The 13,922-nt window shown below is 32.0% G+C and overlaps 2 protein-coding genes across 6 annotated transcripts; both read left to right on the forward strand.

Annotated features, from left to right (window-relative positions):
* Positions 1-1,343: 1,343 nt before the first annotated feature.
* Positions 1,344-7,825, forward strand: LOC105139639 (vacuolar ATP synthase subunit H family protein). Of its 5 annotated transcripts, XM_011046156.1 has the most exons (13): positions 1,391-1,446; positions 1,737-1,768; positions 1,865-1,990; positions 2,084-2,186; positions 2,278-2,350; positions 3,073-3,138; positions 3,250-3,367; positions 3,461-3,622; positions 3,805-3,930; positions 4,199-4,324; positions 5,544-5,723; positions 7,126-7,533; positions 7,676-7,825. In XM_011046156.1, exons 2-12 carry the CDS (start codon positions 1,739-1,741, stop codon positions 7,372-7,374), a joined length of 1,359 nt encoding a protein of 452 aa, XP_011044458.1. In that variant the 5' UTR covers positions 1,391-1,446; positions 1,737-1,738; the 3' UTR covers positions 7,375-7,533; positions 7,676-7,825. The 5 variants fall into 5 exon arrangements, with proteins under 5 accessions (XP_011044455.1, XP_011044457.1, XP_011044458.1 ...); XM_011046153.1 differs by having other exon boundaries at positions 1,344-1,410; positions 1,865-2,186; XM_011046155.1 differs by having other exon boundaries at positions 1,366-1,410; positions 1,734-1,768; positions 1,865-2,186.
* A 3,410-nt stretch (positions 7,826-11,235) lies between these two features.
* LOC105139641 (F-box only protein) lies at positions 11,236-13,192 on the forward strand. Its single transcript, XM_011046157.1, has 2 exons — positions 11,236-11,482; positions 12,893-13,192. The coding sequence occupies exons 1-2, from the start codon at positions 11,328-11,330 to the stop codon at positions 13,011-13,013; spliced, it is 276 nt and encodes a 91-aa protein (XP_011044459.1). The 5' UTR covers positions 11,236-11,327; the 3' UTR covers positions 13,014-13,192.
* The last annotated feature ends 730 nt before the right edge of the window (positions 13,193-13,922 follow it).

The following is a 13,922-nucleotide window of genomic DNA, read 5'->3' on the forward strand; positions in this document are numbered from 1 at the left end:
ATAATTTCATAAATTATTTTAAATAAAATAAGTAATAATAAAAAAACAAGGAAAAAATAAATAACAATTATAAAAATAAGGATCAAAGTTAGTACAAAAATTCAAATTAAATCAAATTTAAAAGGATGAAATTAAAAAAAAAAGATTCAAACAAAATATATATCAATCAAAAGTTTGAGAATAGAATTTAATATAATTAGCAAATAATATAATATTTCTAAATTTTTTACAACTTCTGAAAAGTCTTTTTTGTCAAAAATAAAAAGAAAACAATTTCCTGGAAAATAAAGTCAAATTTTTTTGATTGAAAAATATTTTCCGTTAACTAACTTTTCTAATAGTAAATAAACGCAATTGTTTTTTAAAAATAGCTTTCAAAAAACCACTTTTCATGCAAAGAAATGCTCCTAAAGATAAACTTATATGGTTTATCAATTGTTTTCTATCTCCTCCCTAATTTACCAACAATTTTCTCTTTATTTTCTAAAAACTCAAAATTAAAATGTAAAACAAATAAAATTTAAAGTATAAATATGAAAATGATTTTTTTTTTATGAAAGTGTTTTTTTGTGTGTGAATCTACAAAAAAAACCCCTTTAGCTTCTTATTTTTGTTTTTCATTCTTTTTTTTCTTAAACACAATAAAGTTAATTCTTGTTTTGTGAAATTGATCTCTAATTTAATTATAAAATTTTATCAATTACATTAAATTTTCAATAAAATGCAAAGAAATTTTTTTTTCAATACATAAAGTATCATACATATAATATAATATAAAGGGACAAGATTGAAAAAAATAATGTCCAATAACTAATAACTAAAATGAAAAGTTAAAAACACTATTTATTCGTCAACAAATAAACAATTAAACATGAGAATATGTCCATTAAGCAACAATCACATAAAAAGCTGAATTGTTTAATATTATAATAATAATTCTTTTTTAAAGTATTTTTATTTATAAATTTATTAAAATAATATTTTTTTTACTTTTTAAAATTTATTTTAAAAATTAAAATTTTAAAAATTAATATATCAAAACAATTAAAAAAAACTTTAAATCAATTTATTTTAAATAAACAGTGTTTTTACTCCGTGCCAAAGCTTGAAATTTCCATGAAAGTGAGAGCTGTGGTCATGAATCACCTAAGAATCTCTCACGAGGCCCATTCCAGCCCATAAAATTACTTATCCACTGCATTGTTTTTAACTGTTTTGAGTACAGATATATCCGAGTCACCCGTACAGTTGCCAAATTTATGGTTTGATCAAGTTGACAACCCACGTGTATGGTCCAGATTCAAAGGAAGCAAAGGAGCAGTATAGACACACATGTAGACAATCTTGTCTTTCGAATCACAAAACCAAGCATCATCAATGGAAGAGAACATTTATTTACGAAAATTTGAGGTACGCGATCTCTCTTATCACAATTCAATTGTAATGGTAATGGTGTTCACGATTTTCTTTCTAGAAGAGTAAAATTCTTTTGATCATAATTAAAATCGCGTTTCCTCATTCTTTTCCCCTTAGATTTAAAATTATTTGCCTTTCAGTGTTGGATTCAAAAAAGAAAAGAGATAGTGGTAGATCTCTACTAAGCAATTCGAATTTCATTATTTTCGAGTAGAAGTGATATTTTGGTTTCGTTAGGGTTTTGTTGATCTAATTTTATCACTTGTTTTTCTCTATTAAATTTGAATTAGATTTAATTTATTATTGATTTGTTTCAGTAGAAATGGAGCAGGCCGAACTGACTACGGAGCAGGTTGGTGGTGATCTCATTTCTTTTTTAGGCATTTCTTACTTGCTTATTATAATTATTATTATAATTATATATATATATATATATTTTTTTAAATAGGTTCTTAAGAGGGATATCCCATGGGAGACTTACATGATGACAAAGCTAATCTCTGGGACGGATCTTCAATTGTTGAGGCGTTATGATAATAGACCAGAAAGTTACAGGGCACAATTGTTAGATGATGTATTCAAACCAAATTACTCTGTTCTGTTCTGTGTGTTTTTGTTTGGACTTGAAATTTTTTTAACTCTATCCTTTATATTCAAACCATGGCAGGATGGTCCAGCTTATGTTCGAGTTTTTGTTACCATTTTACGTGACATTTTTAAGGAAGAAACAGTCGAATATGTTCTGGCTTTGATTGATGAAATGCTTGCAGGTATTAATTCATGTTTACTAGCTCATATTCTCCTGCCTGTTATTATGTGTTTCTTTAAGCCCTTCAGCTTATTTTTCATTTCTTCTGGCAGCAAACCCGAAAAGAGCCAGATTGTTCCATGACAAGTCTCTTGCAAATGATGATCCTTATGAATCTTTCCTAAGTTGAGTACTTTGTTTATATAGTTTCTTTCATTGTAATTGTTCAGGTCAACTTTCCCTTCTTTTTTCCGTAGCTTTCTGCTAAGCATCTTCCATTAGGTGCACCCTGTTTAGGGTTGTTGTGGAATCGCAAAGTCTTGTGCTCTGTTTTTTTATTTGTTAATATATAAAGAAAGAAATGTATTAGAGAGAGATAGAGAAGAAAGTAAATAAACAGATTAGAAAGTAAGTCATCCTCTAAAATGAAAAAGAAAAAGGAACATCTTTGAAATTAAAGGAGCTATCCATTTCTGATGTGTCAGCTTGACACACCCTCCTAAAAGCCTCTAAGCATTGCACAAAATCTTCATTACTTGCAATTTGGCCAATTGTTTTTGTATTTCACTAGAGTTTAGTTTCATTTGCATCCAGCTTAACTTACGAAACAGTAAACTCCGCAACTTCTAAAGTTTTTTTTTTTTTTGAGAGTGACTATTATGATGTTAGTATAGATGCTAAGCCTTCGTGGCAAATTCATAATTATGATGACATTTGTGAATTTGAAAATTTTGACGGTTTTACCTGTTTGCTCATGAAACTAGGCTTCAAAGTAATATTTGATTTATTCTAGTTGTTCATCAACATATAGATCCTAAGCCTTTTTGCTTGACTTTCAATGTAGTTACTCATTTTATCTTGTCAAAATAATGAAAACTAAAATGAACTGCAATTTGGTCCACTTTCAGATTGCTTTGGAAAGGTAACTGGTTCATACAAGAAAAGAGCTGCAAGATACTTGCTTTGATTGTAAGGTATTGGCAAGATGATCCTCTATCGTTATAGAATGAAGTTTCAAGAAATTAGTCACGTTGATTTCTTCATAACACAACATGGTAACTCGGTATTTTTTGTGTCTGGTTTAGTGCTAGGCCAAAAACTCAAGATGGCCTTCTTTCAAATGGAGAGGCCTCAAATTCAAAGAGCAAAATTACTTGCATTGATGATGTGCTGAAGGGATTGGTTGAATGGCTTTGTGCCCAGGTTGGCGTACTGGTTTTAGAAAATAATCTAGTAGGTTTTAGTTTAAATGATACTCATTGTCACCTTTCACTCTTGAACTGTAATGTCATTTAGCTGAAGAAGTCTTCGCATCCTAGTCGTTCCATTCCAACTGCAATTAGTTGTCTAGCAACATTGCTTAAGGAGCCTGTGGTCAGATCTTTGTTTGTACGGGTAGATGGCGTGAAGTTGCTGATTCCATTAATTTGTCCAGCATCTACTCAGCAATCCATTCAGGTAACCTTTATCACACTTTGCACTTTCTCTACCCTGGCCTTGACATGATTAAATTCTGTTATCTGACAGGCTGGATGAGCATTGGATACAGCTTGTGGTTTTTTTTCATGCAAGCTTTAAATTCTAGAACTCATTAACAAGTTGCTGTTTGTTTTGTTGATAGCCTTTTCTCTTTGTCACAGCTTCTTTATGAAACAAGTCTCTGTGTCTGGCTACTGTCTTACTATGAACCTGCAATTGAGTACTTGGCTACTTCAAGAACCTTGCCTCGACTAGTTGATGTTGTGAAGAGTTCCACAAAAGAGAAGGTGAGGTTGATTCCGTACATATTTTCCAGCAAATACGATTTGTTGCACTTGTGTATTTATCAACTTTCTTCATGTTGCATTTTCTGGACGTTAAGAATTTTCTGTCGTGGGTTGATCAGTCACAAGAAGCAATCTGCACATGCTCTTTTGCTTGACAGATTTTGTCCTTGCCATTTTTTGGCAGCTTACTACGTTTACTTCCCTATACAGAGAACATATGCTAGGATTTATCTGATTTTATCAACTTGTTTCTGTTGGTTTCTGCTAGGTTGTCAGAGTGGTTGTCTTGACCTTTAAAAACTTGCTTTCCAAAGGTGCATTTGGTGCTCAGATGGTAGACCTTGGATTGCCACAAATTGTTCAAAATTTGAAAGCACAAGCATGGAGTGATGAGGTAAGAGAAGCAGAAAGTTTAACTCCCATTTGATTATTAATTTTGTTTTGAGGATATATGGAGTACAGAATTTAAGGAAATGATGAAGTATTATTCCTTCATTGCCTTCCTGGATGCTGGTCTCCTCCCTTTCTTCCATACAAAAATGTGCAATACAAATGTGCTAAAATTCTTTCATTCTGTTCCTTTTTTTTTGTGGTAATAAGGGGCTTTCAGTAATTTTATTCTTATATATCCTTTCTCATTCTTTTCAGTTAGGCATTATCATTTCGGTTATGCTTATCTTTATTATTGCTGGTCTTTAATTGTTAATTTGTGATCACAAGTTAAATTTAACTTAATCTATTATTAACCATCATTTTGGATTGGCTATACAATCTGACAACCGTTTGCAGTTATATATGGGGATGGACGTGTTTGAATGCTTTTAAAATGTTCTTTCAGCACTCTCTATTTCTGTGGAATAACTTGAGTCGTACTACTCCTTAACTTTGGTACTATGTGTCATGTAGTACAGTGTCTTTCTGCTGCAGTAGAAAGCTTTTTAGAAGGGTTACAGTTGCTATACCAAAGTGCTGTCACGTTCCTGGGTATTGTTTAAGTGCTACTCTTGTAACCATAGCGGTTAAGAGGAAAATAACTTGTGTTTTATTTCTTTTTCAGATCTTTTACTTTTTAATCAAGTCTTTGAATTACTTTTTCCTGGTGACTTGGATTTTTTAATGGTAGTCCTTTATTTCTGAGACTTCATTATTCCTAAACTTTCTTATCTTCAAGAAAATCTTTTAGTAGATGTGAATTTGATGATTATTCTTTTGAGATTTTTATTCAAGCATGTTGATATTTGTTAGAAATGTGGTGATTTATTTACTTAAATCATTGCTGACTGGCGTTATTTACCTTAGGATTAAATTGATTCCTTTTGTTTGCCGTTGTGCTATCACTTCCTCCCTTTTCTCTATTTCTACGCATGGGCGTTGTGAATGTTGAACTGAACCAGTATACTTCATTCTACTGCTCCAGTTGCATTTTATTTTAAAAAAATATATAGATTCTATCCCGTGGCTTCTTAGTTTAGATGCATGTGTCATGAATTTTATCACAAGAGATTCTGTTACTTGTAGAGTTTATCAAAATGATTGTGATTTGAATTATGCCTATAGTCTTTTACTTCTTTTTTTAACTAGTTTTGTCTTGGATGGCTTTGAATTTGTCCCAGGACCTACTGGAGGCTCTGAACCAGCTAGAAGAGGGGTTAAAGGATAACATTAAGAAATTGAGTTCTTTTGACAAGTACAAGCAAGAAGTTCTCCTAGGCCATCTTGATTGGTCTCCTATGCACAAAGATCCTGCTTTCTGGCGTGAAAATATAACTAATTTTGAAGAGAATGATTTCCAGGTACTTGTTTTCATCTTCTCATACCTTAATTAAGCACTTTGACGAGCTTCACGAGAAGCATGATAGATGGAAACAATCATAATTGTCTTGTGGCCTTTCTTTAAACGCACAAATTTCTTGAATCTTGTGTGGTTCTTGTCCAGTGGCCTTGGGGGTTGATGTCATTTCTGTGTAATTTGAAAGAGGTGTCTACTGACGAGAGCCTGGCGATCTGAGATGGGTTTAGGGGACAAGCCTGTGTTAAAAACTTGTATTTTAAGATTTGAAAGCCACATTTCTATTTTACTCTTGGATAGAAAAAATCCCTGTTGCATTACCTTATTAAAGAAAAGAAAATTTGTAAAGTGGATTCATGATTACAATACACGAGTCCATAGCCTTGCATTAGCTTAATCCTGTTTAGCATGTCCACTCTATTCTCTAAAATAAATTGGAAATAGGCAAGATTGGTATTAGCAAGAATAAAGTACAAAGAAAGTTTTTGATCTCAAGTTTTTGATCTCCTCTCCATTAGTCTATTGAATTAACATGTATGAAGATTGCTGCCAATTGAAAGCAAGTGTAGTGAGAGCATCCCTCCCTGACTGAGGCTTGCATGTGTTCTCTTTGAAAAGCATTCAAACTTTGAAGGGTACAGCTTACAAGTTGTAAAATTATTTTCATTCACCGAGTCTTGATGAAGCCTGCTCTTTGATCATTAAGCTTACTGTTTTTTCTGTTTGGTCTTTGTAAGAAAAGAACAATATACCATGATCAATGCTTTAGCTTGAGGAAATCACCTTGTCTTCTTCCCTTTTTTTTTTTTTTATTGTTTTTATATATTTGGATTTTGCACTTGAATTTCTTATGTGCATTTTGCGCCTGGATCCTTGGGTTTCTTTTAGTTATTGAAAATCAGCAAGGAAAAGGACAAACCCACCATAACTGTTAAATCATAAGGATCCCCAGATGGTCCTTGCATTGATTCTGTATATTTATTTTGTGGTTCAAGAGTTGAACTCCTTGTAGGCTAACTTTAAAATTTTAAATAACCCCTAGCGACCAAACTAATTTGAGTCTCTATTACAATTGGGATTGAGCCACTAGTGGCATCAGTGTTAAGTTCCTCAGATAAATGTATAGTTGATACAGACTCTCTTTTTGCTTGAATTTGATTGTAGTCTAAATCCATTTCTTATTCTTGCTCAGTAACAGATAAATCACCTCTCCATTGCAAGTTCCAAACATGGGACTCTATAGATTGCATGATAGGTTTTGTTCCTTGAGATTTGAAGGCTGGAAAAATGTGCATCAAAATCATGACAACTATGGAACAAAATAAAACCAGTATATTAATTATTGTTTTTAGATTATCTCTTAAAACATGGAACCACTGCTGTGCTTATATGCCCTTCTGATACAGATTCTGAGGGTCCTCATCACAATTCTGGACACATCCAATGATCCAAGAGCTCTGGCTGTTGCTTGCTTTGATCTCTCACAGTTTATCCAGCACCATCCTGCTGGGAGGGTCATAGTGGCGGATCTTAAGACCAAGGAAAGGGTGATGAAACTGATGAACCATGAAAACGCTGAGGTTACTAAAAATGCTCTCCTCTGTATTCAAAGGCTCTTTCTTGGAGCAAAGTATGCAAGCTTTCTGCAGGTCTGATTCTCTCCTTGTGAGGTATCCAATTACACCATGTGGTTGTACGTCGTCTGCTTCCGGATTGCTTCCATGAGCAGATACTGAACTCTGCGCCTTTGTCACTTGTTACAATATCTGAAATTTATTGATCCGAGCTCAAATTTTTATTAGATGTTGGAAAACATCCAATTACACCATATGGTTGTACGTCCACTGCTTCCGGATAGCTTCCATGATCAGATACTGAACTCTGCGCCTTTGTCACCTGTTACAATATCTGAAATTTATTGATCCGAGCTCAAATTTTTATTAGATGTTGGAAAACTGCGAAGAATTAATTTATTGTACCGAAGGAGACTTTGAGATTTGGAAGAGAATAATTGTATCATGTTTGGTTTTGGGTGTATATACATTTCGAGAGTTTGTTAATCGATCAATAATGTATGAATACTTGAATCAGGGAGCTGCACACAAATATCTTTCTTTGTATCTTCGGTTCTGTGGATGCATGCTTTCTGTGGATTTGTTCTAAAAATTGGCATTAACCCGAAGAAAGTAGAAGGGCAGCAGGTTCTTCACATTTGAAGTCCGGTGTCAGATTTGTCTTGTATTATGATTTTCTTGGCCACAAGGAAGGTTTTGTGGTGGCCTGAGGGGAGGTTGATCACCGCCAACCAATCTCGTTCATGTATATCATTTGTTTTTGTTATTTTTCGTATGAAATTCGTACTGGGTTTTTTTTTTTTTAAATATAGTAAAATAATTTTTAAATTTATTATTTATATTAATGTATAATATATCAAAATGATGTAAAAATAAAAGAAATTAAAAAAAGTTCTTAAATTATAGTTGAATTGCAAGACCGATTGTGGACTTTTAAAATAGCAACGAATTGCTCCCCTTTGACCCTTCACTTCATCACTGGAAAGGAAAGGCAAGTACAATATATTCTATGAAGCTCTTGTTGTGAAAGATTGCAATGATCTAAAACTTAAATAAATAAAGCAAATTTAATATATAAACATAAACATAGTGCCTTGCGATGCTTCGACTCATGGGCCAATTTCCATTAGAATAAAACTTATCAAAGAACAAAGCTATTTGATTTTGATTGCCTGTGTTAATTAAATTTATTAGTTTTGTTTTGAGTCTTTATTATTTTATTTCATCTCTAATGGGATAGAATTAGAACCACAAGCTACCATTAAACTGGTTAAAGGAATATGAGTAAAAACAGACATAATTTAAATTGTTTTCTAAGGAAGCAGTGCTTATTAGGAGTAACAATGATCAAGAAATTCTTTCTTATGAGCTTTTTATATTTATCTACCAGCTTCTCATTCTTCCTAGTTCAATGGAATTAATTTCTTTAGAGGGATGGATTGTTAGGTAACTTATTCTACCATTCTTATATAGTGAATTGATGATACGTAGTGATTAATAATTAGTAATTAGAAAAAGAAAAAGTAATTATAACAAAAACTAAAAGAAATTTAAACTTTTTTACTGTTTGTCTACACACATATTACTTTATATTGTAGGAGTACAATAATGAAATTGTAATTGCTGAAGAAACTTTTTAAGCATATAGATGGGGGTATGATTATTTTTTTTTAATAAAATATATTCGGTATTGAAAAAATAATTGGAGATAAAATGACATGTTCAAGGTTTTTGAACTACAATATAGATATTGATTCACTATTCAGGGTTAAGGGTTTTTTTTATCTTTTTTTTTTATTGAAACAATTTAAATATAAAATTACCTTAGGATTTCAATAAAAATAAGACTGTATATGAGAATGTTTTTATTATTTTAATATGATTTTATTATAAATATCATTTGGGATCAAAAGTAATTGAGTATTTGTCTGTATATCTATTATTATTTATATTTAGAAACGACTCAAGCGTGTTTAGCACTCACCAGCTAGTGGGCGCTACCCACGTCATTCGAGTAGAGCGTGTGACTTCAAAACCAAACCGAGCATCGCCTTACGGGGCCACGTTCGATGGCCCTTGCCACCCCAAGCACAATGACAATGCGTGTGTGCTAAGGTGGCCCATGAAGGAGCTTCGACATGATTTTTTCCCTTCCTTTCTATCTCCTCCTAAAGAATTGTGTTGCCCATTGCATAAAAAAAAAAAAAACAGTTTGGTATAATTGCAAGACCCAAGATATTTAGATTTGATATTTTACCACACCCAAGACACTTGTATTTAACATCTGCCACGTCCAAAGTAATGCGAGTTTAATATTTTTGCCTATCCAGGTTAACATGGATCAGATATATTTGTTAAATCCAAGTGCCTGACTTACCTGGACCACAAGCGCTTGACTTAATTATTTTTTTATATATTATTTTTTTAGTTTTTTTTAAATCATGCATTGTTTGTGCACATTTTTTCAAAAAACATTTTGGTTTATGTTTTAATTAGATTGTACTTATTTTTAAATGATAATGAGTGTGTTTAATTTTTAGAAAAGCATGTATGATTCATTTGTGGGTTTTTTTTTTAATTTTATATGGATTAATTTTTTTATAGGATTTTTAATAAGTACAACCTTGCTTTTTTTTTTAAAAAAAAATAATAAATTATTGTTTAGAGAGGAGGTATTATTCATCCGTGATTTTTTCTTAATTCTATATAGATTTTTTTTAATATTGATTTTTTGATAGAATTTTTAATAGGTGTGGCATTGCATTATTTTTTTATAATATTTTTCAATAATTTTAATGTTATGTACAACCATGCATTATATATATATATAACCAAGCTAGACATATGCGGGCCTAGTAAGCCATGCACTTAGATCTGGTAAATATGTCAAATCTATTTATTTAGACGTGACATCCCACCAAGTTCAAGCATTTTGGACATGGTTGGCGCCAAAACCAGGAGCCTTAGGTTTAGCAAAATATTAGATTTAAACATTCTGGGTTTAACAATTATACCAGACTTATATAACCAAGCTAGACATATATGGGTTTGGTAAGCCATGCACTTGAGTTTGGTAAATATATCAAACCTGTTTATTTAGACGTGACAGCCCACCAAGTTCAAGTATTTTGGACGTAGTTGGCGCTAAGACCAGGAGCCTTAAGTTTAGTAAAATGTTAGATTTAAACGTCTTGGGTTTGATAACTATAGCAAACCCATATATATATATAATGTATTATTTGTGTATATTGTTTTGAAGACCCATATATATATATATATAATGTATTATTTGTGTATATTGTTTTGAAATAAATTTTTGGTTTATGTGTTTGATTAGATTGTATTTATTTTTAAATAATATTGAGTGTGTTTAGTTTTTAGAAAGGTATCTATGATTCTTCTATAAATTTTTTTAATTATATATAGATTAAATATTTTTTAAAATATTGGTTTTTTATAGAATTTTTAATAAGTAAAGCCTTGTATTTTTTAATTATTATTTAATAAATTTTATGGAATATGTGCAGCTATGTATTATTTTTTTTTATAATTATTTTTTAATAAATTTTATATGAATCATTATAAAATTCAAGATCACTATCTAGCATGATGTTTACAAATCCAACCTCCAACTATTATTACTATTATGTGAATCGGCTGCAACATTGCAAAAGCTATTTATCTAATTATATATTATTTCTGTTATTTTTTCATTTAGATAGTGGGAACTTTTATCATTGAATATTTATAAAAGTGTGGTAATTATTATTTTTTAAAGTGTTTTTTATTTAAAAATAAAATAAATTAATATATTTTATATTTTTTTAAAATTATTTTTAACATTAATAAATTAAAATATATGAAAATATAAAAAAATTTAATTTAAAATAAAAAATAAAAAATTTTAATTTTTTTTAAAAATAATTTTAAAATATAAAAATAAAGAGAGGTAATGTTCTTTTCTGCGACATGAAGCCCATAGAGCCACAGGCTTAAGTCTGCCAGTGGTCTCATCGGGGTTGGGAAACGAGAGAATGGAGAAAGACGAGGGAGGGAAAGAGAAGGAGAAGGAGAGGGAGAAAGTATGCAAGAGGTGCAAGCAGACATTCACTTCCTCTTCCAACACTTCTTCTGCTTGCCGTTTCCATCCATCCTTTTTTGTCTGCCGTCGTCATGATGACCAAAAAAGGTACCTTTCTTATTTCTCCCTCTCTCTCTAGTATATGCATTCATACGAGTGGGTTTGGACCTTTTACTGGTGGTTTCTCATACCCTTTTGCCCAATTCGGGTATTTGTTTGAAAAATATCTTTCCCGATTCAATTAATTTCTTTAATTTTAGCTGAAATTATAAAGAAACACCATCGTCCATAATTCTTTCTCGTTCTCAATAGGTTTTTTTAGTGATAGCATAGGAGACCCTTTTAGTTGGTTTCAGTGGCTGAATGCAGAAAAAAATATCTTCTTGTTTCTATCATTAGGTGCCGAGTGATGCGAGCATGGGCCACCTTGATCCTAGAATAAGTGATTTAGTTTTTAGCCTCATCTGGTAAATGAGAACCTTACATAGCAGCAGTGTCTGGAGATGTGGAAGCTAAAGTTTAAATATTCAGTGAAATTTTTTTGAGAAAGATTTATAAGTATCTAGAAATGCTTTTGAGTGATTGAAATTCATTTGTATCAAACGGGAGTTACTTTAGAGCCTCATAATTTATGTTGATACAACTTCATGGATCATCAAATTCAGGACTCTATTCACAAGGCATTAACAGGAGGCGGATTTTGGGTAGCATTTGATAACCCATAAGCACTTTAATTGCATTTTCTTTCTTGAAGTGAAATTGGAAAAGCAATGCGTTATATACGAAAACTGTTTTCGGAGGGTAAATTTTTCTACTTTAAATTAGTGATGCCATCTCCTTCTCTAGCATTTGGAAGTATGTTTCTCAATCTTAAACATCACCTTTACCCCCGCAGTTTCCAATCAACACCCTCACTAATTGGAATGCTCCTAACAATCTGTCATTGTGAGAGTCCATTGTTGCTTCATTGTCACCTCTGCACTTTACTGCTGCTATTGAAATCACATATTTGTATCCAAAATATAATTTTGAATGCAGCATCTACAATGAGCACAAACAGAGTTTTTTTGGTTAGTTTTTGATGAGTAAAGAGGAAAAACATTATTTTGCTTTTGCTTCTTTATTTTCATTGGAGGTAAAGCGTAAGTGGATTTCATGTTCAGTAGATTGCTTTATTAGAATGTCATTCAGGTAAATGTTAGCTCAACTGTGATCTTGGCTTTCTGCAATAGTTTGTGCAACTGCTCTAGAGCTGTAATTAGTTATCTGAGTCTCATCAATGATGAAAAGAGATTGTTTGTAGTCATAGTGATGAGGGGTGGGAAATTAGAAGTGTTGTGTTTCGACATATGATGGTTTTATGGTTAAAATTCGTTGAAAGATGGTTGCAAGTTTCCTTTTGTTTAAACAAGAACTGAATCCAAATATATGATAGCATTTTGGTTGAAAATTGCTGAAGTCATGTTTGTAGGATGAACTTATGCTAGCTAGCGCTTTTGTATTCTTGGTTGGTTGAAGGTACTATGAATTGGGACCTGAAGATCCACCATATGCTGCGAAATTTTATGATTGTTGCGGGGCTGAGGACCTTGAGGCATCTGGCTGCACTACCAGTTTTCATGTGTCATATGATGATTGATGTAATGTTTGTCTTCGTCACCTAGATTTTGACTGGATTAAATCTGAATATATATATACATGTGTGCTTTATTATCAGTAAATCTGAATTTATATATACATGTAAATTTATTGTGGGATAATTTTCTTTTGTTAGGTACTTTGCAGTAATGTTACACCTTAAATTAGGTTTTAGGGGGTTCCTCTCTATCTTTATTTTATGTTGAGTATGACTTCTGATTCGCATAACAAGTTGGTTTTTAAGGAACACGTTTGGCAAGAGTTGAAATCAATTATCACATCGATCCTTGATCCGACTAATGCTTGTTACAGTCCTGTTGCGCTGGTTCATTCACAATTGTTAAATCATGTAAAGTTGTTTTCGAGCTTGTGTTTGAAACCATCATTTCCCATGTATTGAAGGCACTGTTGTTGTTGCATGGTCATCATTCCAGAAATGTAGTAGTGATAGAAAACCTTATTGTTATACATTCCACACCTACAAATAATACATATCCACAAGGAAAGAAGAGAACTAGTTGAATACAGACTGAAGACATGTTTTTCGGCAATGGAGTTTAATGTGGTTCAATCACAAAGTAGCAATCTGATTCTTGATATTTTGGATTTAGAACATGGTCACTCTACCCTTCTATTCAATTCTAATAGGAAGTTCATCAAAGTCAAAATTATCAGCTCTAAGAAGGGCACTCATTGGATGAGATTTTGATCAACCTTGATTGTTGGCCAAGCACTGTTCTTCAAATTCAGCGGAAATTGGTAATGAGATTAGATGGAGGACTGACAGTGTCTCCAAATTATAGTCTGAAGGATCTAATTTCCTAGTTTTGAATTATAGGGTTCAGTATGATTTAGAACATTGTAAACATGTTTTGTATTTTTTTTTTTGGCTTTTCATGATTCTGGTGAG

The sequence above is a fragment of the Populus euphratica genome, unplaced genomic scaffold (genome assembly GCF_000495115.2).
Source record: "Populus euphratica unplaced genomic scaffold, PopEup_1.0 scaffold96.1, whole genome shotgun sequence".
Taxonomy (NCBI): Eukaryota; Viridiplantae; Streptophyta; class Magnoliopsida; order Malpighiales; family Salicaceae; genus Populus; species Populus euphratica.

Excerpts from the sequence above, each read along its gene's own strand:
- LOC105139639 (XM_011046153.1), top strand. The coding sequence starts at position 1,739 with ATGGAGCAGGCCGAACTGACTACGGAGCAG. Across the intron at positions 2,187-2,277 it reads GATTGATGAAATGCTTGCAG|CAAACCCGAAAAGAGCCAGA; the intron begins GTATTAATTCAT and ends TTCTTCTGGCAG. Across the intron at positions 3,931-4,198 it reads AGAGTTCCACAAAAGAGAAG|GTTGTCAGAGTGGTTGTCTT; the intron begins GTGAGGTTGATT and ends GGTTTCTGCTAG.
- LOC105139641 (XM_011046157.1), top strand. The coding sequence starts at position 11,328 with ATGGAGAAAGACGAGGGAGGGAAAGAGAAGGAGAAGGAGAGGGAGAAA. Across the intron at positions 11,483-12,892 it reads CGTCATGATGACCAAAAAAG|GTACTATGAATTGGGACCTG; the intron begins GTACCTTTCTTA and ends GGTTGGTTGAAG.